This window comes from Lytechinus variegatus, chromosome 11, assembly GCF_018143015.1.
Source record: "Lytechinus variegatus isolate NC3 chromosome 11, Lvar_3.0, whole genome shotgun sequence".
NCBI lineage: Eukaryota > Metazoa > Echinodermata > Echinoidea > Temnopleuroida > Toxopneustidae > Lytechinus > Lytechinus variegatus.
In genome coordinates, this window is record NC_054750.1 from 6,187,114 (window position 1) to 6,213,582 (window position 26,469).

At 34.4% G+C, this 26,469-nt stretch overlaps 1 protein-coding gene across 1 annotated transcript in view; it reads left to right on the forward strand.

Moving 5' to 3' along the window:
- The window catches only part of LOC121424361 (latrophilin-like protein LAT-2), a 41,010-nt gene that overhangs the window by 5,926 nt on the left and 8,615 nt on the right, over positions 1–26,469 (forward strand). Inside the window, exons 2-15 of the mRNA XM_041620020.1 lie at positions 11,070–11,156; positions 12,741–12,929; positions 13,716–13,901; positions 14,796–14,882; positions 16,231–16,423; positions 17,758–17,864; positions 18,629–18,778; positions 20,677–20,777; positions 21,741–21,944; positions 22,258–22,329; positions 23,128–23,230; positions 23,905–24,048; positions 24,903–24,969; positions 25,508–25,643. Of these exons, the coding sequence (XP_041475954.1) occupies positions 11,070–11,156; positions 12,741–12,929; positions 13,716–13,901; positions 14,796–14,882; positions 16,231–16,423; positions 17,758–17,864; positions 18,629–18,778; positions 20,677–20,777; positions 21,741–21,944; positions 22,258–22,329; positions 23,128–23,230; positions 23,905–24,048; positions 24,903–24,969; positions 25,508–25,643 (1,826 nt within the window). The remainder of the gene's footprint in view (positions 1–11,069; positions 11,157–12,740; positions 12,930–13,715; positions 13,902–14,795; positions 14,883–16,230; positions 16,424–17,757; positions 17,865–18,628; positions 18,779–20,676; positions 20,778–21,740; positions 21,945–22,257; positions 22,330–23,127; positions 23,231–23,904; positions 24,049–24,902; positions 24,970–25,507; positions 25,644–26,469) is intronic.

The following is a 26,469-nucleotide window of genomic DNA, read 5'->3' on the forward strand; positions in this document are numbered from 1 at the left end:
TGTCGTGTCACCATAAAAAAAAAAACAATTGGCTTTATGTTATTTCTTCCCTCGCATTCATTTGACCCGTCTTCAATTCTCTCTCTTCTCTTTTTGACTGATTTGGATTGATATATTAGTGTTTAATCCAAATGAAACATATTATGATTATGATATTGTAAAATAAAATATTAAGTAGACAAAGAAGTTCAGCAGGGGCAGTGTCTTGCTATTTTGATGGGGGGGGGGGGGGTTGCAAACATATTTTTTAATTGGATCATAGAGATATTATAGAGTTGCATACCTCGACTTCTCCTTTTTATATTCTTAATTCTTTCATTCCTTTTCTCCTCCTTCCCCCTTTGCTCTTATATATTTTTTTGTTCCCTTATCATCTCACTTCTGTAATCTCATGTCCCGATTCTATTTGACCCTGTTAACATGTATAGATGCATGCCAATGATTGGTATATTCATCATCATTATATAATATCAATAATTGTAATACATAATTTGGCATCTCTTCGTAATGCATACGTGTTATCTAGGTAAGATGTTGAATCACTGCTGGTGCATGCGGTTGTTCTAATAGCATTGCTTTACAACTGCGAATCATGACCACTTCATCGCCACCAATTACAATAATTTACAAAATGAACCATTCTCCTTCTGTTATTTAATTTTACATTTTAGAAATAAAATATGTATGATACAAAATTTTCTCTTTACGTAAGTTCAATATCTAAATCAATTCTCATTAACGAAGGGGGAGAGGTCGACAGCCAACGTTTTGAATCAAAAGCGAACTGAGAGGCTATCGAGCCGTATAAAAGAGCAATCGATTTATATTTTTTCATGAGGTAACCAAGTAACGTGTCCTACATACATGTTGTTTTGCTTTCATAACTACTACTTTTCAATTCAATGCAATTCAATTAAGCATTTATTTTTCTTCCGATTGTTTTGTCATTTAATTTCATATGAAATATACAAATCAATGATATAGTCATAAAACAATGTTAGTTATGTATATGGAAGAAGGTATACCCAAAATAAGCGAAACTTCAAAATGACATAACTTTCTTATTTTACATTCGATATTGATGGGATTTTAAGAGTTATGCGAGTTTGAATTTGTTCTATTTATTCAAATCTATATTTTTCTGGGGTGGACTGTACCTTTAATAAATAAGGATAGTTCTACAAAATTAGCTACACTCTAAATTACAGGGATTTAAAATAAGTCCACATGGACTGTAGTTAGGGACCAATCGAATTCCGGATTTAGTTTGAATCCTTAAGATTCATTTTTAAATCTCGAAAGATTTAAATTTAAATCATTTGAGATTTAAATTTAAGTTTTTTTGGATTAAAACTAAATCCAGAAATCGATTGGTCCCTAACTACAGTCCATCTGGACTTATTTTAAATCCCTGTAATTTAGAGTGTAGGAAACTACTGACACGGAGGTAAAAACAAAATTATCAAATCGGACAGGCGAAAGTTACTGGGTAAATTTAGTTAATATTAATTTTAAAGTGGTAGGAAGTGAGAGGTCAAGGTATTTTTTCGTAGAAAAATTGTATAGGCCATCATTTTCTTTCTTTGGTGCATATATGGAACAAGTAGAGGTTTCTTGTCACGGTAAAGCGGAAAGAGTCAACCACAAGTCCACAACTCACCTACTCTAACCATGGACCTAACACAATTGTTTTACTATTGGTACAGGTCCATGCTCTCACCCTCGATCCAGTCGGTCGCTGTATTCTTGTATTTTCGGAACTTCTCGGGGATGCCATGTAAACATGGCAATGAAAATTATTCACTTTTGCGGAATGCACACTTTTTTAGCACTGGCGTACAAAATGGGGGGGGGGGGGGTCGTGGGGCCATGTCCCCCCCCCAAAAGTTCCAACACCAAGAAACTAAGGGAGAGAAGGAAAAAAACTTAAAATGGAAAGGATGAAATGTGATATTATTTTCTAAATATATTTTCAAAATCTATCACATAATAGTTTTCCTATAATAAAGGTATAAAAAATGTTCTCTCTCGCTTGCGAATTTTTCAAAATTTTGTTCCGTATAACAAGTTCTGCCTCTCAATTTTTCGGGCTCATTACGCTAGTGCTTACATCCTCTTTAATATGACTATTCTTTTTAAAATATCCCCTCTTTACCCCTAGAGTTCATATTTCACTATTGTTTCCGCTTCCCGTTTTAATGTAAAAAATTGAATGTTTCTTTGCAGCTTTTCTCTGACTTTTTAAGCCTTCTTGTAGTCTTCCACATATTGTATCTACATTCATTGTTTTATTGCTATATTATATTTTAAATGAAATTGGATGAAATGTCAATCGGAAGAAAATAGATATTAAATTGATTTGTTAAATATTCCTGTTTTCGGCCTAATCTCCCTCTCTCTCAAAAACAATGTTTATGTTTATATAGTAATTTGCTTATATACATGTATAATGCTTTGTTTTGCTAATGAAAAAAATATTGTACCTTCCTAAATTTATATTGTTTGTATAAGTTTCATTTGCAAATGTCATTGTAATTGTATACGACCATGGCATTTTACTTTGTTCTGTTGAAAATGAAATAAAAGAAATTGAAAAAAAAGTATAAGGAATGGATGAAATACTTTTCTATTGCGCCTTCATCCCTTATTGCATGTAATTAAAACAGAATGGGAAAAATGCATTGTATATCGCAATCAACTATTTTTAGTAAAATTGATTGTGTATGGGTAACTCAAAGCCCATGCAACCATTGATTTACACATGAAAGACACCTCGAGACATTGAACGTAAGCGATCGGCTAGGTTCAGCCTTGACTTCTACGAGACTGACAGCGTGTAATCCAATTGAACTTATCGATCGGAATTGAAATGCCTGTAATTAAATGACAAACCGTATTTGAAGTTGGTTTGATTATTGAATTAACCTCTCTCGTCAAATTGAGCAGGACCGGCCGATAACAGGCGAGTTTTCTAATCATAAATGGTGGATGTCTATTAGAAAAACTGGGTGTCAAACATCCGAGAACGTCTGTAGAGATCGGAAAAATAAAAAAAAAAAAACGGGATCACTCTAAATTAGCAAACAATGATATTCGGTATGAGAGAGGCAAAAAAATCAAATTGGGAACGGTACAGGTCGAGCATGTTCTGTACGTGTTTGAGACTGTTTGTATAGTGCCAAGTCTGTATGCATGACTGGAAGCTTAATTCATCAATTTATTGCATTTCATGTTCGCATGTATACGAATGTAGAGGAATGGGGGTAGTTATCCCTCCCCAAACGCATTGTGAATAATTTTCTTTCTTTAATAATTTCAGACCTTTATATATATATATATATATATATATATATATATAAATGTCTCTTCTGGGAATCGAACCCGGGCCCCCAGCTTTGAACGCCGGTTCCTTAATCACTAGACCACAGAGACGGGTTAGTGGCAAGGGCGATCCAGATCCGATCGACCGTCAGATAAACAGATTTTCGACACTATATACCAAATATAATTTCCTTTGTCGGCCCATTCTAATTAAACGCCTTTTTCGACAAAAATGAACGTTTTGACAAAGTAAACTCTTGAGAATCATCCTTGTACGGACTTATAACCTACATGTCCACCCTACAAGAATAGGGGTAGGTTATTTTGATAAAATGGAAAGTTAAGGACAAATTTGATGACTTTGCATATTTCGTGGAATCAGTATATGAATATCATCAAATTTAACAAAAGGAAGTCAATCGATAAAAAAAATCGAATGAATCTAAACAGGATATCGGATGAAAACAGAAAGTCATCAGAAAAGATGAAGAACCCATCATCATTTTTATCACTCTAGTCATATCAAAGAAAACCATACAATTTCATTTGAACTATAAAGTAATTAGACAAATTACCTAATTCTTATCTCGATTATGCCGAAAGGGTTCCAAACGGGTCATTTCATTCACCTTTTCAAAGCTTTAACTGGGGCAATTGCATAAAAAGTATTAAAAACCCATATACGTTCTGACTACCAGTATTTGCATGAACCGACGATGATCAACTGAAGTACTGGGACCATTTACGAAGCCATGTCGCAGTCTGCAGGATAGAATGTGTCTCATTGTCATTAATTTAATACGATCGATTGTCGTAAAGCTGTTAGGTCTGTTGAATGCTTCACTTAGCATTTTAATTTCCGTAATAGATCCCCGGGCTATAATTTAGCACACAGGGGAATAATTTAGCTTCTACCTGTTTAGACTAATCGCAATGATGGTACCGGGCATACGGCATATGAATATTGTAATATTGTATGATTGAAAACGAAATAATAGAGCATATGTATATCTATTAGTAAAAATCGATGGATAGATTTGGGGTGTACACATCCGTGGAAGATCAAGGGCAAAAAGAAAACAAGAAAACTTTAGAATTAAAGAGCTTTACTGATCACGTCGCCACTTTATGTTTTGTTTATTGGGGGGAAAATGTCCTTTCCACCCCATGTTTCGTTCTGTATGAATTGCCCGATTGGAACGACGTCCATTTTAAGAGTCTGATTCTGCCTAAAGAAAAGATTTACAGGCTTAAAAATATAAATAGTACGTAAAGAATGATAAACAACTTAAAACAATTGGTGATAAATTTATTCTATCAGAAACTGCCAATCCGCGGATATGAACTGTATGACACTCTTGCAGACAAACAACCTCTGTCTAATGAAAGAAAAAAAATCATTCATTCATTCAATTAATTAATTAATTAATTAATTTATTTATTCATTCATTCGTACATTCATTCAGGCATTCATTCTATCTATAAAAATATGAAATGTTGAATCAACATTTGAAAGGCTGGAGGAATAACAACCTTTTCCAAATGTTATATCCAACCTTGTATAAAGCTGAATCAAACACTTTATGTGTTGGGTCAAGCCACATAAAGTGGAAAATGCAACAGCTAGAAAAGGTTGTCACTCTTGCAATCTTTGAAATGTTGATTTAAGATTCAAATTTTTAGAGTGTTCATTGATTGATTGATTCATTCATTCATTCATTCATTCATTCATTCATTGATTCATTCATAAATGTTGATGTAACATTCCATTTTCAGAGTGTTCATTTATTTATTTATTTATTCATTCATTCATTCATTCATTCATTCATTTATCCATCCATCGATTAATTCATTCATTCTAACATTGGCAATATTAGGCAGAAACAATGCTCCATATTCCTGGATTTCGAAACAATCAGTCAATATACCGTTAGATACTGTAAAAAAGTATTACAAATCTTGAATGCTGAAATCGTAGTCATATCGAAACATGAGTGTAAAATAATTCAATTTAAGAGCTGAAATTTGTGCAATGGACTCCAGTGAAAAAAAAAAATAAAAAAAATAAAAAAGAGAGTAACGAATTTTCCGTTGCGAATCTTCGAAGATTCAATACAATTATGTAATTATATTACATTGGATGGCCCAGAATGGAATACCAGAAATATTCCAAGAGTTTTGGCATGAATCAAGGTTTGCACTCTCGGAGAAAATTAAAACTTATTTCATTTTGATTTAATCAATCCAGATAAAAATACGTGTTTATATGTTGTCGCCAAAACGCTTCATTCAGGTATATTCTTTACTTAACGTATTTTGATTTCATTGACTCATTCCTTCATTTCATTTTTTCAGTTCAATATTTGGTTATTTATTTGTTTCTTTATTCTGTCCATTCATTAATTAACTACCCCTATCTATCTATTTATTTGTGTTTTTGAGGTTTTATTTGTTAACTAATTACCTATTAAATCATCTGTGCCTTATACCGATATTTATTTTTACGTATTACTTAAAAAATGTGTCTATCTGTTCCATTGTATATACTTGTGGGTTGGATGAAGAAAAACCAAAGGTATTACACCAACACACCTTTAGCTAATAGGACAATGCCCTCTAGATCCCTTAGGTAATTATATTGATAAATTACATACATTCTACTCTGCAATTTATTCTAAAATCTAATTTATTAAAAGGTTCTGCTGATAATTTGTAATCCTATTGGTTCAGTATATATACTTAATCATTTTTCATGCGAAACAAAATAAAGAAAACATGACTTGATACAGCAAAAGTGGTTCCTGAATGTGTTAGGATTCATTGGGGCTACTAATCTTTCGATTTTGTTTTCATCTAGATTTTTTTGTACTTTAAGGCCCCTATTCTGAAGTCGGGTTCAATTTAAAATCTGTTTTAAATTTGTGGTTTAAATGTGGATAGCCAGTAGTGGCATAGATCTCTAACAGTAGAATTTCAATGTATTAGCTCATCTTTTCTCAAATCGTAACTATTTCAGAAGGGTAAAAACGATAGCATAATTCACCATTTACGAGTTGGTTAAGAGGACAGTAAACATAAGAAACATACAATGTAAGCAATATTTTGACATTTTTGGCTTTCCATAGTTTAAGCACATAGTTAGACCGTGGTCTTAATTAAATCTGACTTCAGAATACGGGCCAAACTTTTTTTCTTTTCTACGTTGAATTTATTACTGATTAAGTGTTTTATTGATATTGATATTGTTATGGTTATTAATGTGATGTTTACTATGTTTTGGCGATCCAGCATCACAGGTTTCTTATAACCTTCGTGGAAAACAACGTAATTAATTTTGCATCAACTCATACAAATTTCGATGTTATTTTGTATCATGTTTTTATCTTATTTGAGAAAGAAAGATTGAATAGATTTGAATTAATCAATGGTATTGGTGTATATCTAAATTAAGTTGTTAGTCTCATCAGTTGATCAATGAGAGGAAGTCCTTGTCGCCTATATTCACTATTTTAACTTTTCGAATATCAGATTCACCATAATAGGGAAAATTTGATTGAGAAGAAAAGAAGGAGCTCATTAATAGGATTTCTTGTGAGAGATAAGGGAATCAATGTTTTAGCCCTTTTTCAGAAAAAGGAATGAAATAATTCTACGTGGGTTAAGTGAATATACCTTCTTCTAGATAATTTAAAAAATATATATTTTGAGGTGATATAAATTGATTGCATTGATTCATAGAATCGCCATTTTAACACATGTTTATCACTATCTTATTGAATCAGCGCAAGAAAAATGATTATATTTCTCTGTGGATATGTATTTACATGTATACTCCAGGGATTTGCAAACGCCAGGTTAACAATTCATCCTATCCAATATGGGGTTATGATAACATTCCTGATATAAAAAGAAAGTAAAAAGATCGCTTTCCTTGGACACTTGATTGGCACTGTGACCTGGATATTTCTTTAATTATCAATTATTATTTTATATAAGGACTAATTAAGTTAAGTTGATTGCGATATCAATTATGAATATCATTTCACTCCAGGCATGACGATCAATTTGTTCGCCAACCACCATGCCAACGCGATAATGATAAAAACAGGGTCAAACGCTTTCGCACCTTCAGCCTTTCCTCTCTCTCTCTCTCTCTCTCTCGCCCTCTCCCTCTCTCTCTCTCTTACACACACACCCCTCACACACCCCCACCCACCCTCTCGCACACACACCCTCACTCTCTTCAGATGATCACGTTAGGTTGTCATAGCAACGGACAACATATTCTATATTGAAAAGCGATGAGCCCAAATTTATTGTAAGGTGAAATTGAGATCACCGTTGATCACTAAATTTGCCTGACTTTGTACTTCAAGTTGGCCAGAAAGGTTTTGGTCGATTAAAGTTGCGTTTCTTTGAAATAATTGATGATTAGTATAAAAAAAAACATTTTTTTATGATTCCCAAGCTTCGATCTATTAAAGTATATGTAAAGACTAATGTCAAAGTAACAGCACTTTCATCATTCTAATAGATAAATGATTATCATAACTTCAATGATAATTTAGTGATAATCTTAATGATAATTGGACGTAATGAATGTTTACACGATCATTGACATGTTAACAAATTTGATGAATTCCATTACTCAAAGTACACATGTGCCGGAAGAACTACAGGGATTTGTACATGTGGGACTTATCAGCAAGATGTCCCGGACAACCTTTTCCAAACACAATTAGTTGAAAACCAATCCAATTTATATCAATACTATGGCAATTTTCAGTATGAATGATGACAATAAACTAGCGATTAACGGTTTAATGCTCTTAATATTAAAAGCCTGAAAGTCCTTCACTAAAAGCGTCATTGGATACAAGTCATTAATAATATATCATTAAATTGATTGCCTCCCGCAAGCCGCCTGCTGTGATAATAATTAATCACCGGGCATAGGCCCTTTGTAATATCTAGGAAATAGAGAAAATTAGACAGAATAATGCACTGGTGGATCCAGGAGGGGGTGGGGGGGCACACCAGGCCCTTGCCCCTCCCCTTTTTGAGAGGCATAATCAAAATTCGTAATGCAAATATGCCGTTATAACACAAATGTGCCCCCCCCCCTCCTTTGAAAGCGAGGACCTCTTTTTTTTTGCATGACAAATTTTCCTTGGACGAAATGACGCTTAACTTTCGCTGAATAATGACCAGGAAAATTTCAGTTTGATAATTATCAATGTGTTTATGTACTTACGTATCCCTCCACAAGCTTTTGCTCTCAGGGACTCACGCCTTCCTCAACAAACATTACTTTTATATATCTATAATTCTTTATGACTCGATGACGAATTGGATTTGTATGAATCAATGTTTACAAATCGAAGACATTTTTTAAATTGAAGAAAATAAATAGGAAATAACATGAAAGGAATAAAAATAGATTTCTTTAAATTCAGTACAAAGAAAGTCAATCTAATAGATTGTGGTTAGGGACCAATCAAAAATTGGATCAAAAGTTTCAATCGAATAAAGATTGAATTCTAAATCTATTAGATTGAAAACTTCAATCTAACTTTGGACTGGAACCTGATCGCAATATATTTCAATGTAAGAAATTAAGAGAATGTACACTTTCAGAAATATTTTTTATTAACTCATTTCTTTTTTTAGAAAAGTGTTGATTTTAAAACAAAATTGCAAGCAAAATGAATTGATATTTTTACCCAACAGTGGATCAGTTTCTACTTTTAAACAACTTTTGGTTTGGTTGAAAATATTTATGAGGGAAGTGCAATTTATCACTTTGATCAAGTGGATTTTATTAACAATATATCAATGTGATGATCCAGATTAATTTCTACAATATAGGACAGACATGAAAGACGAATCTACAGATGAATTGTTAACTTAATATATAAAATTTACACCAGTTTTGTGCTTAAAATTCCCTTACTCAGTGCTGTTGCCTAGTTTGCAGGTATCAATGTAAGGCTAGGAAAAGGGGAAAAATAAGACGTAGGAAAAAGAAAGAAGGGATAAGAGGGAGGGGAGGGATGGAAGGTAGTTGAGGGTTGGGCGAGGAAGAGAGTAAAAGGGAAAGAGAGGTACATGGGTGTGTAGGAGAGACAGAAAGAAAGGGAGAGAAATGGAGAGCGAGGGAGGGGGGGGGGGTAAAGGGGATGTTTGGGTCTGATATGGGGATAGGTTAATGGAGAAAAAGACAAGATATCGCTGCCTGGATAATAGTTCTACGATTTATTATTGTAATTTCAATATCGAGAAAATAATAATCATTTACCTTATTTAATGGATTATTTGCCAAATGTGATATCGAAGACAGACTTACGACAGTGAATGACTCATAATTCAGTCAATAAATGTTCGATAAAATAATGTTAGGTTGAGCATATTGGTGCGCTTAAAGCCAAATTTCTAACCTTCCCAAAATTGTACCTCTGTTCGCCGTTTCTAAATAAGAAAAAGAGGGAGATATTATCTTATGATTAATCATCTATTATACTACAATGAGCCATCGACGAAAACTGACACACGGATATTAGTGTGACCGTGAATTAGCGGCGAAAGCCGGTGAAGCAGTGATATCCAAATGTTGTGGGACACACAAACGGATATTAAAAAAATTGAAGCAACGTTAATAAAAAATAACGATACAATATACACCAGTGTTTGTATTATGAATGTCTGGATTTCATTATGATTTTATTTTTTGTTGCTGTTTAACTGACACCTTTTATCTTCATTATTTTCATTTATTTTAAACTGCCCCATCTTCGTCTGATGTGGAACATTTTTATGGACCGATTTTTTTTGCCTTGTTTCATAATACTTGCTTTAATTGCTTTGTTTTGATTCCTTTTATAATTCATTGTATATTTTGTTTGATAATTATGAATTGTTACTTTATTTGTTTTTAACAGCGTATTTGTCCCATTATAATGAACACTTGAAATGGGCTTCCAGTCATTTCATCTCAATTTTTTTATACTTTTCAATTTGTATTTTTAAAATATATGTTTTTGTATCATACGGAAATAAGACAAAAACAACAACATGAATAGAGAAATTTAGGGTCATAAGGAGAGTGGGGAAAATTTGCTTTCAGTCAATCAAATAAGTGGTTTCAGACAGTAACGTTGTAGTTAGTTACTTTACACCATTTACAAAATTATGAAACATGTCCGGAAAAGGGATGGCTGCGGTTTGAAGCCCAATACAACATCATGCATATAAATTGCTTTCATTTATTCATACCAATGTGAGTCCATTTTCTTGTCGCTTCTATGCGAAATGTGTGAAATGGCTACTGAATAGGTATTCACCGTGATAAAATAAATCTGTGATCATCTGACTGATAAAGTATTGGCTATAGAGTTTTTGCTGTAGTATTCGTGTGTAATAACAATACAAACGAATTATATTTGCAATGTATTCAATTAATTCAAACATAAATACACAAGTTAAGGGCCTCACACCTTTCTCTTTATGATCTCATTTTCAGTAAATATTTGCAGCTCTATTGACAATATTTGTGGAATCGTGTTTAAGAGCCCCTGAATGAGCTAAGTTGGATGCATAATTATTGCATCGTTGCTAAACCAATTTGATAGATAATAAAGCCCGATGTTTTCATTCTCATCTGATTCAAATAGCCCTGCTCTTTCTGTATGGTAAGACATATTTTATATTTATATTCATCATGACGTATCTGTTATTTTTTTCATTTTCAGTAGCTGCAGTTTGTGATGGAGCGATTCTTAATGAGACTTGTGTGTACAACCCTTGTCAGAATGGAGGAACATGCATGAATGTTCTGAGTAAGTATAACAGGCCTCACTGACATTTTAGAAATATGGATCGAGCAAAACGTGCTCTTTTGAGGCAATTGAAACACTTAAAAGTACTTCAAAAGGCCAAGCATGCATGCACAAAGTTCCACACATTTTTCCCCAGTGTGTGCGTTCTGTTTCTAATGTGTTAGTACGGCCTCACATACTGTTGTGTCATGGAGTACTCTTCTTGTAGCTTCAATGTCGAGTGTGCGGCATCATATTCCATTTTTCAATTCAATTCAATTCTTTATTTCATTTCCATTCAAAGCATAATACAAAGTAATATAAAGCAATACAAATCAAGTACAATTTTATAGAAGGGTATTCTTACTTCGTAAAACAGAAAAAACAGTATAATAAAGAGCATAAATGGAAATGAGGGGGATCCACTAAAAAGCAAAGCTTGTAAAGTGTGGATCCCCTTGGAAATGAAGAAATTATAGTTGACTTATTCTTATATGCGTACATGCATGTATTACATGAAAGAAAAGGAGAACAAAAGAAATCATATTGATGCAAACATAATTACTGAAATGATGCAAAGCTTTTCACACAAAGAGGTCTTCGTTGTAAAGGATATGTTGCGCAAGACAGAGATATGACAAGCTCTTTCCAGTCTTTTTTTTATTTTATATATATATATCTATGGTATGCTGCAGTGATAATGACGTGACACCGGCTTTTTTGTTTTAAGTGGCTTCTGTTTTGCAATAACTTAATTTCTTTGACTGATAAACAAAAATAAATACATGTATGAGTGTAGAATGCAGCATATTAAATGAGAAAGCTTGTAATTTCATACTCGTAATTTATGCAGGGTCTTCAGATTATTAATGTAATTATAACAATGTTTTGTAACGTCATGGATTTGTGGAAATAAAACAGCGATGAGATGAAATGGAATTATTTTATAAAAAAAGCAGATATATTAATAACTCATGAAATGCATAATACAAACACGTTTTATCTTCATCTTTTTGGAAGCATCAAACACGTAATATTTTGGTATTGAGCTTTATGCTTATTATTGTTTTATTATTTATGAATAAAGTAATACATTTTTTCATTGGAATCAAATTTAGAAAAAAAGTTTGAAAAATGACAAGATGATAATGAGAGAAAATTCTATACTCTCGAACTCAACGTATAAGGAAACTTGTTTACATATTCCTACTTTTTTCGAGTGTCAATCATTCAAGATAGAACAGGATAGAACAAGGTAGAATGTATTTTCTACAATCCACAAACAAGCATTTATACGACCTGAATCCATGAACAGTCTTTTATGTAAATAATATTCATTACATTCATTCGTTTCAAATCATGCATACTACACTGCAAAGACAATATAAATCAACAAAACTGAGACAGATAAGTAGTTATTATACAGAAAATTTTATAAAATATCATTAGTATTTCACATTGTTTAGTGAAATGACTCTGTACCACTGAGCCAACATGTCCGGTTTCAATAGTTTGCTCACTCCAGCTTATTCTTCTCTCTCTCTCTCTCCTTGTCATCCCTCCCATTTGTCTGCCCTTACCTCATTTTTTTAAATATATGTTTAGGACCTGTTGGCGGGAAAAGCTTACGATATAACGATGTGTACTATTTATACGTCTCTGACACAATGATGACATGGTCTGAAGCGAGCAACTATTGCCATCATGAAGGAGGCGGTCTCGTCGGCTTTGAGGACAAGGAAGAAGAAAAATTTGGGGATAACTATGCTGCAAAACAATTCATCGAACAAGATAGTAAGTCTACTTAAAAGGTAGTAAGTCCACTTAATCATAAGAATAATAATGATAGGGAGTTCTAGCTCCGCGAAATACGGAGGGATCAAGAACGGAGAAAATTATTGTCGAATGCCCATAATGACAAAGAACAACCCAACACAATGTCGTAATGTGGTGAATCAAAACGTCAATTTCGTCCTTGACTCTGGGCAAACGACATACCTGCAATGTTTCGTCAGCTCTGAAACTTAGGACGAAACGGCTGTCCCTGCTCACCACTTCATGACAAGATATCCCAGCTGTCCATTGTCATTTTGATGGGAATTTTAAATACATTTACTGCGTTCTTGAATCCTCCGTATGCGGAGCGAGAACTTCTAACTTTCAAACATACCGATTTGGTCGGGAGTGACCGCAAATAAATGGATCCTGATTTTCGTGAAGTCGTAACCCTGCACGGGTCGCAGCATGCAATGAGTTGGTTGCAGTAATTGTAATTGCAAAAAAAAAAATTCTCAATTAAATGAACATTATGGAAGGAATACATTTGTCCAACATGGGATATAATATGACTGTGGCTCTGTTACATAAAGGTTTGCGATGAATTGTAATTCTGATTGGTCTGAGGTCGGTGTTTTGAACAAAATGCACATGCAACGATGATTTTGATTGGTCATTGGCATTTTGCTATTAATTGCAAACCTCAGGAGCCCAGGATAATGTTAATAATACAATACATAATGAAATGACCGTATATTGTTTATATCTATACACTTCACGGTACCCTTAATTTGTTTGAACCAGCAACCTACTGGGTTAGCGCCCGTTACCACGGGACCAGCTCGCAGTGGAAATGGTATCCATCGAACGAAACTTTTGACATCATCCTAGATAATAGTACAGATGGTGATTGCATGACCTATACCAAACGCATTTTCATCAGTGTACCAGAAAGAGAATCGTGTAATGCTACACATAGCTTCGTATGTGGTAAGCTTTATCCAAGGTTATTTTCTATCTTCAATGATTATCATTCTTCAAGATGTTAATTTAAATACTACTTATTATTCTAATAAAATTGGATTTATATAGAGATTCTTGCAGAGGATTTATAGTGCTGTTAAAACAGGTTAAACATGTTAAAGCAAGTTAAGGTTTACACTGATACAGATGTATTTTATATACTTTTTAAAGAGGTCAAGATAGATAATTTTTTATAGAGAGTTAGAGGGAGTTTGTTCCAAAGCCATACGAGGAGAGGGGGGGGGGGCAATGCAAGAGATTCAAAAGAATTGAAGCCAAGCTATTTTCTGGATTTAGGAATGGCATAGAAAGGAAAAGATGTAGAACAAAGAGAGTATATAATCTTTGTTGCTAAAAGAATGAAGAAATGTAAGAAGGCAGTGATAAACACATTATTTTTCTCATTAGTTTTACTTTGTTATTCGTACTTTTTCTTCTTCATTTTAACAAATGATATTGTAAATATTAGGCCTGTTATCATTATTATTACCATTACTATCATCATCATTATTATTGTCATCATTATCATAAAAACAAGTATTTCATGATCAAATAATCAGTCGCGTATTTACGGGGGTGTACGTGCCCCAATCGGCTGGTAAAAAAGAGAATCTTAGTGGAAAAAGGCAATATATTTGTCAAAATTTGATGAAAAAGAATTTGTTTAGGGCCTGTACGTGTTCCTACCGGCCTACGCATTGCATGTTAAATTTGATACATAAACCCCATCCAAGATGATTTGATAGTGCTTAAAACATTCCGTTTTCAAATCGGTTATAACAAATAGTTCTCCTAGCGCTTCGAGCTTTCGTGATTTCATTAAGTGACATCCGCATCTTATTTGTGTCCTCATACCTGCAGAGGATTACAATGCCTTGATATCCCAATGCCGGTGTCCACCGGGGTACTCTGGCCCTTTCTGCGAGAACCAAGACGAACCCGGAACACGTAAGTTGATGTACTAATACGAGAATTTATAGGTGATGGATGCAACGTAGAAGTGTTGTGGCTTAGTGGCTACACTGTAAAAACTGCGGTGTTAAAACTGACACCAATTGGTGTTAATAGAGGACCACACCCTAAGATGCTAAAATTACACCCTAGAGATTAAACATAACACCAAAGAGTGTAAATGTAACAACAAATTGTGTTGTAATAACACCTATAGGTGTAAAACTAACACCACCAATTTAACACCGGTGTAAAATAACTGGTGTGGTCCTCTATGTACACCGGTTAACACCACAGTTTTTGCTGTGTAATTTTCCGAACTTTTAACCAACAAGGAGCGAGTTTCGACATTCACGTCCTTCGACAAGGCGATTATCTACAATTACCTCTCTCCACCCAGGTGTAGTAAATGGTTACCCGGTTGAAAGGAATTACCTGAATGCTCGAGCACCAGATCAGGGTAGCCATGCTAAAGCCTGGGTAATAGTGTATGCAGCGCGTATAGAAACATTGCATTAAGCGCTACATTAAATGTTGCATATTATTATTATTATCATCATTATTATTATGCAATTCATCTTTATTCATTAGACTAGTTAGATTAAAATACATCATATATTTCCAACGACATCGTAATCATAACATCAATATTTTTTTATCACATTTTATTCTCCCGCGTTTTCATAGCTGTAAGCCCATTTTATAACAGCTATGATGTAGTTTTTGCGTGATCATCAAGACAAAAGTGACAGTTTGTAACGTTCTGTTCAGAACAATCTAAAAAAGGGGTTCTGATTATAACATTTCTTGGTCCCATATTTTGAACCCTTTGAGATTTATTCGAAGAAGCAGAAAATATGGTCCTCTTTACTTCATAATGGTGTTCCTGATGGTGTATTAAAGAACACTACCATTCTAATATAGAGTTCGTCTCACCGTCGATAACCCCGTAGGTTCTACAACGAACCTTTTAAGGATCTTTAAGCAACTGAAATACGGTTCTAAAAACGTTAATTATTGATTACAGAGCCCTGATCTGTTTTTTGAAGAACCTTAATAGCTTGCATAAACGGGAAAGAGAAAAATTCTTTCTGAGAGTATATTAATATATTAACTTCATTGCAGTCATACCAAATACTGCAAAATATGACACCATGTCCTCTTGTCAGACGTTCGACGTTGCAGAATAGAGAAGGGTAGTAATGCATAACAACATAATGCTATTTAGGGTCCGCTGGGAGAACAGTTCGTAAGAGCTAAAGTGGCTACCCTGTGTAAATAAGAATTATTATTAATATGGTTGTCTTGTTTTTTGGTCACTTTACTTATTTTTTTTACTCAATAGCCAGCAGCAAATCATTGAAAATTTGCGAGGGAGAAAGCGATCTGTTGACCTGTGCACTGGAACAGAAGGTGATGCGCATAGAGTACGCCGCCTACGGTGTATATGACAACACAACGTGCAATGACGGCCATACCTTCCTCTCACCTGGTCAGAAGTGCGTAGCAGAGAATTCTGTGCAGAAAACAGTCGATGTGTAAGTCAGAAACAATGGGGAGTTTTCGCGTTTGCAAGCGGGACGGCTTCAAGAACATTGAAACTGTATTGTCAAATGACCTTCATGACGATGAAGTCTTTGTCGAAAATAATTGGTGAATCAAAAGTTCACTTCAGTCCTTGACTCTAGACAAGCGACATATTTGCAATTTGACGTTTGCTCCGAAACTCATGACGACACTGCTCTTCTGGTGCACCAATTTGCGACAAAGACCTACCAGCTGTTTCTTGTCCTTTGACGGGTATATTCAAAGCACTTTCTATGTACATGAATTTTTCCCAATTACAGGTGCGAAAACTACCCGTTACCGTCTTTGCCAGACGGTCAGATTGAAAATGTATTGAGGTTTATGTCAGGGGTAAAGATATACTGGTGTAAAATTATTATTTCATTTATTGATTTCTGCGATGTTTTCATATAAATGCCTTAAAACTTTCACTTCGAAAAAGTCCAAGGAATTGAAAAAAATACATTTTTTGTTCACATATATTCTTGGGTTTGGGTCTTATCTATCAAATGAAAGTAAAAATTTTGACGGAATGTTACACTCGAGTGATCACTGTCCATTTTTGTAAAGCTCGCAGAAATTGGTTTGCGCAGAAATGATAATTTTCACGCTGTGTCAAGGAAAGAAGGGGAAAACAAACTGACCGTGCGGTACATTTCTTATACATTTCTTTTGCATTTTAAGCCCATTGACGTATAACAGATATACATTTAAACATTTTGTAACAACTTTGGCACCAAAATTAACATTTAATCCGTAGGTAAACACAACTTTACATTTTGGAAAGTAGAGAATCTATTGTGAAAATAGCAATAATAATAATAATAATAACAATAGCAAGCGCTTTGTATCCTCAGGCAAAAGCGTTATATAAATCCAGCTATTGTTATTATTATCATCATCATTATTGAAATTCCTATATGAAAAAGCAGCCTTTGTCGAAATCTGTGAATCAAAACAGCGGTGTCGTCCCTGATTCTTGACAAAAGACATATTTACAATTTTTCGTCAGCTCCGAATATTAATATGACGATCTGCTGTCACAGATCACCAAATTTCGACAAAGGCCTCAGCTACATGCTCATTGTGATTTGACAGGCATTTTCAATGCATTAACTATGTTCTAGAATCAGTCCCCGTTGCGATTGCAAAAACTCTCTATATGAGTCCGGGAAAGAGCCGGGGGGTAGGTTCCCTATATTAAGGGGTTAGATAAAAGACTATTATTAAACGATTGCAATTCTAGATCTAACATCAGGAGTCTAACCTCAGGAACTACTTTTTGTCACGTTTTATTTATTTACAGTTGCCAGGGACAATCCTTCTGTGATATTTCAGTAGGTAATGAGTTCTTCCAGAACAACCCATGCATCCCGAGGAAACATTTGGACTTACGTTACCAATGTGTTGCAAGTAAGTGACAATGTCTGCCGGATACTACACAGTCTGAATGCGGCAGGATTACGACCACTATACGAATGGACATAATCTCAATATCCTTGACAAAAATAATATTAAACGAACAAAATTATCACGTTTTGGGGGTTTATTCATGTCACACTAACAACAAGTTGTTTGAGCTTTTAACTTGTTAAAACCTTTAAGATTTTTTTAAAATAGTTGTTAAGAGTGACGTGCTTAGAATGTCAAGGCCACCGCACACCTTACGACTGCTCGCGATCCGATTTTGGAACAAATCGCATTTTGGTAATTTTCTGAGAATATGAATGGAACATAACATTTTATTACAGGTTGAAATTGATTGAAAGAATACTAATATAACTATTTTGAAAGATTGCAAGCCTTTATTTTGGAGTAAAGGCCAATTTAGTTTCAAATCGTAGCCAATCGTACGACTGCTATGTCGTCATTACGACTAGATATTAAATTTGCTTTTATTCTAAGAAGGATTATAGCATAGTCACAGATTTGAACATATGTATTCGTACATATGTTCATAGTCACATATTTGAACATATGTATAAGTACAATGATATCGAACATTACACAGTAAGATATTCCATGTCTCAATGTTAGCATCAATGCCATCGAATTATACTACGTATTATTCCAAAATCGGGTTGCAGACCGATCGTAAGGTGTGCGGTCGCCTTTATACATCGTTTTAAAGTATAGGTGAATGACGTTGTTCTTCTTCCTATGATTGATATTTTTAGATGACCCGGCCGTTTACGATGCCCCCTACCCTCCTGCCCGACTTGAACCTCCAACCATGTATTGCAAGATGAGGGTTTATGGGAACACAACCTACGAGGTCACTGCAGAAAACACCACAGTCTACAAACCATGCCCTGAAGGGTATAGAGGTGCTTTCACCATTTCATATAATTTTGTTTAGAAATTTGGTTCCACTCATTTGTCATAAAATTACGAATAATGATGCATTAATAACAGTCGTTAAGCCAAATGTGGTGTTTAATATGTCATAATTTGTCATGGATTACCGATTTTGCCTCGCCTGCATAGCAGAGCGAGACTATAGTCGCCGCTTTGCTGACAGTGGCGGCGTCAACATTGAAATCTTAACCAAGGTTAAGTTTATGAAATGTCGTCACAACTTAGAAAGTATATGAACATAGGTCATGAAACTTAAATGTAATGATAATATTGTATCACTTAAGATCCTGCCTGAGTTTCAGGTCACATGATCAAGGTCAAATGTCACTTTGGGTCAATGAACTTTGACCATGTTGGGGGTATTTGTGGAATTGTCATCATAGCTTTAGAATTTTATGGATCTAGTTTATGAAGCTTAGACATAAGAGCAATCAAGTATCCCTAAACATCCCGCATGAGTTTCAGGTAACATGACCAAGTTCGAAGGTCACTTAGAGTCAACGAACTTTTACCTTATTGGGGGTATTTGTTGAATTGGCATAACTTAGAAATTTCCTTGATACTGACAATAGGACAAACGAGAAAGATAATATTTAAAGGTCAAGTCCACCTCAGAAAAATGTTGATTTGAATCAATAGAGAAATATCAGACAAGCACAATGCTGAAAATTTCATCAAAATCGGAAGTAAAATAAGAAAGTTATGACATTACAAAGTTTCGCTTATTTTTTTAACAAAATAGTTATATGAACGAGCCAGTTACATCCAAATGAGATAGTTGATGTCACTCACTCACTATTTCTTTTGTTTTTTATTGTTTGAATTGTACAATATTTCAATTTTACGAATTTGACGATTAGGACCTCCTTGCCTGAAACACAAAATGTTAAAATAATGGAATTTTACGTGTTCAGGGAGGAATGAAACTTCATTTCACATGACAATGACGAGAAAATGAAAATATTTTATATAATAAAATACAAAAGAAATAGTGAGTGAGTGATGTCATCAGTTCCTCATTTGCATACCGACCGAGATGTGCATATAACTCTTTTGTGAAATGATGAAGCGAAACTTTAAAATGTCATAACTTTCTTATTTTACATCCGATTTTGATGAAATTTTCAGTGTTGTGCTTGTTGAATTTTTCTCTTTTTATTAAAATCAAGTTTTTGTTGGGTGGATTTGTCCTTTAAAAATAGAACATCTTGAAATTAGTTACTCGTGATTGCATAGTGGCCTATTTCATGTATCCGGCAAAGTATGTAATATTCATCTAATAGTTACCATAGCAACTGGTTTTCTTAAACAGTCAAATTCAAGGAAAATTATTTGGCAACTTGTTGGATAAAAACTTTTGACACCCTCCCGCCGATTTCTAGAGTTTAGGTCACTGACTTAAATCCTCTATTATTCAGGAGGAGGGGGGGGGTGAAGTATTGCTTCATTCCCACTTGACGACGTCACTGATTTACGCCAATTATTGAGGTGCGTTATGACAATGATGAGATTGGCCCGTATTATGAAGTCGGGTTTAATTTAAACTCTGGTTCAACTGGTAGAATAAAGCTCTAACAGTAGAGGTTCACAGGATCAGCTCATTTGACTCTTAATTTACTCTTAACTCTTTCTCGAAAGATAATAGCTTGCTTCACCATTCAATAGTTGGCAGAGCAAAGTACACAAAAGTCATTAGAAACATACAATGTGAGAATTTTTTTTTTTTTTGGGGGGGGGCTTTCCATAATTTTGGCACAGAGTAAGACCATGGTCTAAATTAAACCTGACTTTAGAAAATGGGCCAATGGGTTAATATCAAGGGTGTGACACTTAATCATAAGAAATATTTCATGTTATTTTTATTCAGGACAAGTGAGCTTCTTGTGTTTATTGGGTGGTATGTGGCACGACCATGGCCCCGATGATTCTGGATGTACCATGATCAGAGCAGTCGATAACCTGAATGACGTAATTATGTAGTTTATTTTGCCAAGCGGACGTAGATGGCGTCAACACTTTGAAAACGAGTAGAGGTCTCACAGGCCTAATTCATTCCCCATAGACTCATGTGTTAAATTGGTACTTTACAAAATTCATAAAAAATAAGGATGAAATTCGGGGGTCGAATGTTTACTACCAGTGGATAGGATTTATATCTGGCAATCCATATCTGACCAGAAAGGGTCCCTCGACCGGCTCATTTTAAAAATAAATTGGCGTGTTTGAAGACACCGTCGGGGGGAGCAGATTCATCAACTCAAACAGCAAAATAGCCCTAATCCTTCCGCCAGTCAAAATATAGTCCAAAATTGGTGATATTTCTTCCCAATTAGGGAAAAGGAAGTTCAGTAACTACCAAAAATAGAATCAGTGTTAGATGGACAATCATATGCATACACTTTGTCAATCAGCCATATCAAAATAAAAAAAAATAGCAATGGCTTGGCTCGAATGAATATCTATGGCCTGCCACTAGTAATTAGGCCCGTGAAGCCTAAATCAGTCGATTGAGCTTGTTGTATGTTGACGCGTACACGACCCTGAAGTCACAGGAAAAGTTGCCCGTTATAATAGACATATCAACATGTAAGAAACGACACGCACACCCAAGAGAAAATAGTATATTTTAAACGTTTCCGGATGCCTCAAAGACGCGCGTTCTATCAATTTTATTTTCAAAATAAATCAACTCTGTAGAGTGTACACGCCATCTACGGATGAACAAAATCTTAAAGAACAAAGTTCAATTTTTGTTATTTGATCTTCACTAAACTTAGCATGCATGGTTATTAGAAATATTATAAACACAAGTTTTCAACTGACCTAAAAAAAAATGCTGTAAATTTTGATAAGCAATGATGTATAATCATTTCAAATGAAGTTTTTATTATGTAAGTTGTGAAAATATTTGAGGTTCGGTTTCTTATCTAGGAGATTATGTCGGGGGAGAAGGAGGCGGTGGAAATCGCGGAGACCATCGATGATCTTGTTAAAGATGGCGGGGACACGGCAACCCTGGAGGATACCGAGGTAGTTAAACTCCTAACCGATTTAAATGAACTGCAGAAGAAACAACTCGAAGACACGAACAAGAACACGAGTGAACGTATCAGCACTGTCTCTTCATACGCAGAGGTACGGATATTCGACTATTTTGTTCTGACTAACTTTCGGTTTTATTTGAAAAGGTTTCATCAATCACGAAAGTCACTTTTACTTCTTCTCATATAGTTTTTCACTCGTACTTACATTTTTTCAATTCTTTATTTTTTCCATGTTTTAGAACTGATTTACGTTACTTTTTTATGTCATTATCGTATTTCATCATTGCCAAAAGATTATTTCACAATGGCGATGAAATCCAACACGTATGTACAAGATCTTAGATGAATTAGGATTGAATTACACTTTGCAATTTTCTGGCCCTTACTTTGATTTTGTCCCCCAGAAAACACTGAGTATCGCAAGCATTCTGCTCAATTCAGATGATCAGGATACAGATGATACGTCTTCACAAAAAGTAAGAATACCAAAGCGGAAAAAAAGTTTTTTTGTATATAATCGATTGCTAATACCTCTCTATTCATCAGCCTCATCAGGTTTTCACCATTGCCATGAGAGTGGCTTCTAGCAGTGATTAAAAGATGTAATGTTTGGCTTGTGAGCTATTTCATACAGAGGGTATTAGCAATAACGATTGAAGGTGTCATATATATATCAATAAAATAAAATTTACAATGAATGAGTCATTATACAAACCCTGAAGGCTTTGCTTTTAGATGACACAAAAAGGTAGGTAAAAGTACATGCATGACTAAACACTTTTTGGGGGACGGTGTTCAAAATGGTTTGTGTAAGAAAAAGTGGACACAATTCAAATAGTTGTCACATATTAGTTCTCTTGATCAAAATGTGTTTTTCGCATAATTCATTATATTTGATTCACGTGTGAATTCCATAATATTGTTCTTTTTATTTGTGGTATACACGATTGAAGATCGGTAATGATTGATAATCTTTTTATTTTAGTGAGAACAATCTTTGTAAATTAACATATCAATAATCAGCGAAAAATTTATACTACGATGAATGATAGCCCAATATTACAGAAAGGGGAATAGATTAGGTGTACATATCCCCTATTCTTTTTCTTGTTGTTGCAATTTTAAACACAATTATTAGATAGTTTTAACTCGAATGATAAACATGATTAGTGTAGGCTCTTTGTAAAACTATTCTTGAACGTGATTTTACTAAAGTCGGCGGGAAATAAAAAAAAACCCTTTGTGAAACGTCTTGTTTTGTTTACCGTATGTAGAGCATTTCAAAGAACATCACCGAATTTGTTGAAGAGGTAGCCTTTATACTCTCTGGGGAACTCGTCGAAGATACTTCCAAAACAGTATCCACTGATACCATTGGTAAGTTATAGTTAAACCTTAAAACCCTAGGCGCATTAGACGATCTGATGTGCGAAGTGATTTTGTTTTTTTGTAAAAATAAATAGCATTTTGCATTAAGTGTGATAGTTCCAAGAAGTAAAATTGTTTTATTTGAAGTTTGGCATGATGATAGGAATACCAATTACCCTGCTTTGCTGCAGGCCTTGTTGTGGTTGGAGAAAATTCCAAATCGGTTTCAATTCGGAGCCGATGATGACGTCATTGTGATTCGGAATTGAATTTGCTTGTATTACTACATGAAGAGGCTCAAAATAGATTGGAGCTTCGATTGAAGTATTCATAGTACTATTCGGAACTTTGATCTTTCGGTTGGAATGCCCATAATGCTATAACGATTTCTTTGAAAATCGGATCGCAACAGAATGTGCAATGTACGCCGGATCGTCGTCTAAGGTAGATCGTAACACACCCTGGTCTTGCACTGGTTGACCTCGTCATTCACCTGCGTCCAAAAATAAAGGTGATTTTTGTCACATTTCCACATTTTAGCGTCTGGGGTGCTGCCTATATGCATAGTACCAATAAAAAATATTGTGGGTGCTTCCGCATCCCCAGCGCCCCCGCTTTCTAGGGCCATGCGTACATCCTTGTACAAAAATTGCTTTAATTTTCATTTGGCGTTGCCCCTACAGATATGACGTGTGGGAGTCTACCGGGTGGTCGGCGGGGAGCTCTGTCCTACCCTACCGATAGGATCTTTGATCGTGAGAGTATGACGAATGCACAAGCTAGAGCCACTCTACCGCCCTCTACGTTCGATGATGATCCCAGCAAAAGTAAGGAAACATCTTTCAGGGAATTATAGCTCCGGCATGTACATGTACACTGTATATCTACGCAGCTGAGGATGAGCGGCGGGTGCAATATTTCATGTAAATCCTGTCAGGCACCCCACCGCCTAAATCGCAGAAATTAATTTTATTAGTATCATTGTTAAATTATCCCATTTTTCTTTCTAGATTTAGATTCGCTTATTGAACTTCAGCCTTTTACAACCTCATTTTTACATATTTCGAAGTACATTTGAATGTCAAAATGCGTCAGTCCATGTAATGACGACATAATTTGCCGCCACATGATTGTACAGTAGTTTATTGTTTTTCATCAGAACTTGTTCCCTTCATTTTGATTTAGACGTTATGTATAACAAGATGTTCGATTTTGTACATGGTTCATTACACAGAAATAGATTGAGAAGAAACATGTCACCCCCCTGAATCACTTCACCCAAGTTGGCCCAACGGAATATCCAACAAATTTTTTTTTGGGAAAAAAAATGAATTTACCTTTTTGTATCAAAATGCACAAAACAAAGAGATCAAACTAATGTATTCAAATAACATGTATACGCTACTGCAAAATATCCTTCAAGGTTTATGTTTAATAAATGTTTGAGAGTATATTGATTTAATTATACAAACAAAATATATTCAACGATTTGGAGAGACATTGTTTTCTCTAAATATACGACACGATCTCGTCAGTATTCACCCCGAATCGTCCCAATTTATTCAGTGTCATGCTCCTTGTAACACAATACAGACTATCATTATTATTATTATTATTATCATCATCATTATTATCATTATTACTGTTATTCTGTCTCCCCCTATTGTTTTGCCCTTTACAGAGAACACAATTGCTATAGTTGAATACAAGAAGATCAATAACATAGGAAGTAGGACTATTCAACCAATGTAAGATTTTATTTTGTTGCTTTTCATCTGGTACTCCGAACATGTTGTCTCACCAGAAAATATTTTGTAAAGTTTCGTTCAAAAATCCGAGTTTGAACAATAATTATATATATAAGTGAAATGAAAAGTGGGGCGATTATTTATTTTCTTGTGAAGCCAAATACATAGGATATATATATAACGCTGTGTTTTATCTTTTAGAATATAAAATCGTAATTATTTCTTTATTTAATGTGCCAGATCATTTTCATAAATGTTATTAATACCATACTAGTTGGCTACGCAGTTAAAAAAATGAATAAAATTCGTTATGAATATTTGAAACGCTTTCATACTCTTACAAAATAATCAAAGCTATTGATAAATTGACATTAAATCTATTTTTTACTTCGTAAAAAATTTAATTGACATGTTGAAAATTAACTGAAGATATTGCTACTAACGTGAACGAAAAGTTTACATTAAAGAGTAAATATTATTGATTTTGTGGAATGTCTTTTAATGTCGTTTTCCTGATGCTCTTGTTCTGTTTTTAAAGAGATAATCCTGATGAATTGGTCAACCAATCGGTAGTGAATTCTCTTCTGCTTGGGGTCTCAGCGATGAAAGGAGATACTCCTGTTAAATCATTTCAAAACGATCAGACATTCAGCTACATCATGAAACATACAAATGTAAGATTTTGGTACTTAATAGAATCGAAAGTCTTGTGGGTTTTATTTCCATTGGCGGATCTAGGGGGGTTTAACCCCCCCTTGCGCTGCCAAGTAAAAAATAATAATGACCTCTATTTGGGGTTGGCTCCAAAATTTAAAAACTGGGTTCACTATAAAATGAAGGCTTCATTTTATAGTGAACCCAGGTTTTTTTTTTTTTTTTTTGGCTATTAAAAGAAATTCTCGGTTCCAAAATGATCTTCATTTGGTAGTGAATTCTTTTTTGTCTTGTCCACTTCCTCGGTATTCAAATGACCTTCATTTTGTAGGGAAGCCTTTTAAATCGTTTTTTTGGTTGTCAAATTTCTCGGTCAAACCCTCCTTGGAAAAACCTAGATCCGCCCCTTATTTTAATCGACTTTTGTGAGTATGAATCAATCTCTGTTACAAGGTTCCTCGAAGAGGACGCAAATCCTTCATTCATCGGTTGCTTTTACGTTTTTAATTGAAAATAAGGCCGATATTTTTCTTGTCATTTGTCAACATTATTGATTTTTTTTTAGATATTCCTGTATGGTGTGATATAAATTGTAATATTATTATTTGTAATGTATCTAAATTACATACATTTTGAAGGGAGGGTTTATAAAGAGCTGTATTTTTAACCTTATCAAAATGTCATAAAATAATCATTTTTACGGAACCCCCATTTATCTCAAGTAAGTGGCAGTCCAGGGATCTTTACTTTGATGAACTTTTTTTATTACTGAAATTAAACTGTTATTGATGAATTAATGAATGGGAATTTCTTGTAATATATTCTGCGTTAATTTCTTAATGAGAT